The sequence below is a fragment of the Psammomys obesus genome, unplaced genomic scaffold (assembly GCF_907164565.1).
Source record: "Psammomys obesus unplaced genomic scaffold, mPsaObe1.curated_primary_1811, whole genome shotgun sequence".
In the NCBI taxonomy this organism is placed as follows: Eukaryota; Metazoa; Chordata; class Mammalia; order Rodentia; family Muridae; genus Psammomys; species Psammomys obesus.
The window spans coordinates 1-1,727 of NW_026587716.1; the positions used below are offsets into that span (position 1 = coordinate 1).

The 1,727-nt window shown below is 69.9% G+C and overlaps 1 protein-coding gene across 1 annotated transcript; it reads right to left on the reverse strand.

Annotated features, from left to right (window-relative positions):
• Nucleotides 1-269: 269 nt before the first annotated feature.
• LOC129674114 (uncharacterized) lies at nt 270-1,602 on the reverse strand. Its single transcript, XM_055603998.1, has 2 exons — nt 1,485-1,602; nt 270-868 (listed from the first exon to the last, which is right to left on the reverse strand). Exons 1-2 carry the CDS (start codon nt 1,599-1,601, stop codon nt 287-289), a joined length of 699 nt encoding a protein of 232 aa, XP_055459973.1. The 5' UTR covers nt 1,602; the 3' UTR covers nt 270-286.
• Nucleotides 1,603-1,727: the final 125 nt, after the last annotated feature.

Sequence of the window (1,727 nt, forward strand, 5' to 3'; positions counted from 1 at the left end):
ACCCTCGGGTCTCCGCACACGCGCGTGCTCACGCGCGCGTGCCCACGTGCTCACACCCGTCCTGGAGCGCGTGTGGCTTGGGGACACGCGCGCTGACTCGTGCACGCGTGCTCACGCTCGCGCACACGCATTCACACTCGCGCACAGGCGTGCTCGCGCTTGGGCGCACCCCGGAGCTCACGCCCATGCACACTCGTGCTCACACCCACACGCACACCCGCGGAGGGAGGGAGACGCGGGAGGAGACGGGTGTGAACTCACACTCGGGCTGGCACCGTCAAGGCGTTTAATGGACCCACCCGGGACCCGGGGGCACGACTGAAGCACGCTCGCTCGTGCGTGTGCCCCGGATGGGCTTGCACGTGGGCGTGTCGTTTGCACACTCGGGCGTTGCCTCTTGCACACGCGCGGGCGTCTTGCTTGCACGCTCAGTGGTGTCGCTTGCAGTCGGGCGTGTCGCTTGCACACTCGATGTCGCTTGCACGCTCGGTGGCGTCGCTTGCACACGAGAGCGCGTCGCTTGCACACTCGATGTCGCTTGCACGCGCGGGCCAGTCCCGTGCACACCCGGGCATCGCCGCTTGCAGGAGGGCGCGTCGCACACTTGATGGCGTCGCTTGCACGCTTGATGGCGTCGCTTGCACGCGCGGGCATTGTCGCTTGCACACTCGGGCGTGCCCACGCGTGTGCCCGTTGCACGCGGGCGTGTCACGCCGCGGCCTGGCAGGCGCCGAGCAGCGAGGACGCGGTGCCCAGGAGCCCCGACAGCCAGGGCGGGAGGCGCCAGGGGCCCCGGGGCAGCGCGTGCAAGGCCAGAGCCGCGTCCGCCATGTTGCTCAGCAGCGTCAGCAGCTCCGCGCGCAGGGCCCTGGGGGGGGGGGGGAGGGGGCGGGTGTGCGAGGCGTGAGCGCGGGTGTGCGAGGCGAGTGTGTGGGTGTGTGAAAAGGGGGCGGGTGTGCAAGGCGAGTGTGCAAGGCGAGTGTGCAAGGCGAGTGTGCAAGGTGAGCGCGTAAGGGCAAGGCGTGAGCGCGGGGTGGGGCGAGTGGGTCAGTGTGCGAGGTGTGAGCGCAGGGGAGCGAGTGTGCAAGGCGAGTGTGTCGGTGTGTGAGGCGTAAGTGCAGGGGGCTTAGGTGGGCAAGAGTGAGGCGTGAGTGCGGAAGCGAGTGTGCAAGGGGTCAGTGTGTGAGGTGTGAACGCAGAGGGGCGAGTGTGCAAGGTGAGTGTGTCAGTGTGTAAGGCGTGAGCGTGGGGGGTTAAGCGTGCAAAGCAAGTGTCAGTGTGCAAGGTGTGAGGGCGGGGGAGCAAGTGTGCGAGTGGCGAGTGTGCAAGGCGAGTGTTAGTGTGCAAGGCATGAGCGCGGGGCTGGGGGCGAGTGTGCAGGGCGGGGGGGCGAGTGTGCGAGGCGTGAGCGCGGGGCTGGGGGCGAGTGTGCAAGGCGAGCGTGCGAGTGTGCAAGGCGTGAGCGCGGGCGGGGGAGCCGGTACCTTCGGATCGAGGCCGCGTGGGAGCAGCCGCTCGCGCACGCCCAGGGTCGCTCGCGTGTGCACGCGGGTTTGCACGCGCCCGGGCGCAGCCTCTGCCGGAGCTTCACCAGGGTCCATGCGGCCCTGCAAGGCAGGCCCCGCCCCCGTGACGTCACGGCCCCGCCCACACCCTCCAGGCCCCTCCCACTCCACCCAGGCCCCTCCTACACCCTCCAGGCCCCTCCCTCTCCCCTCCAGGCCCCT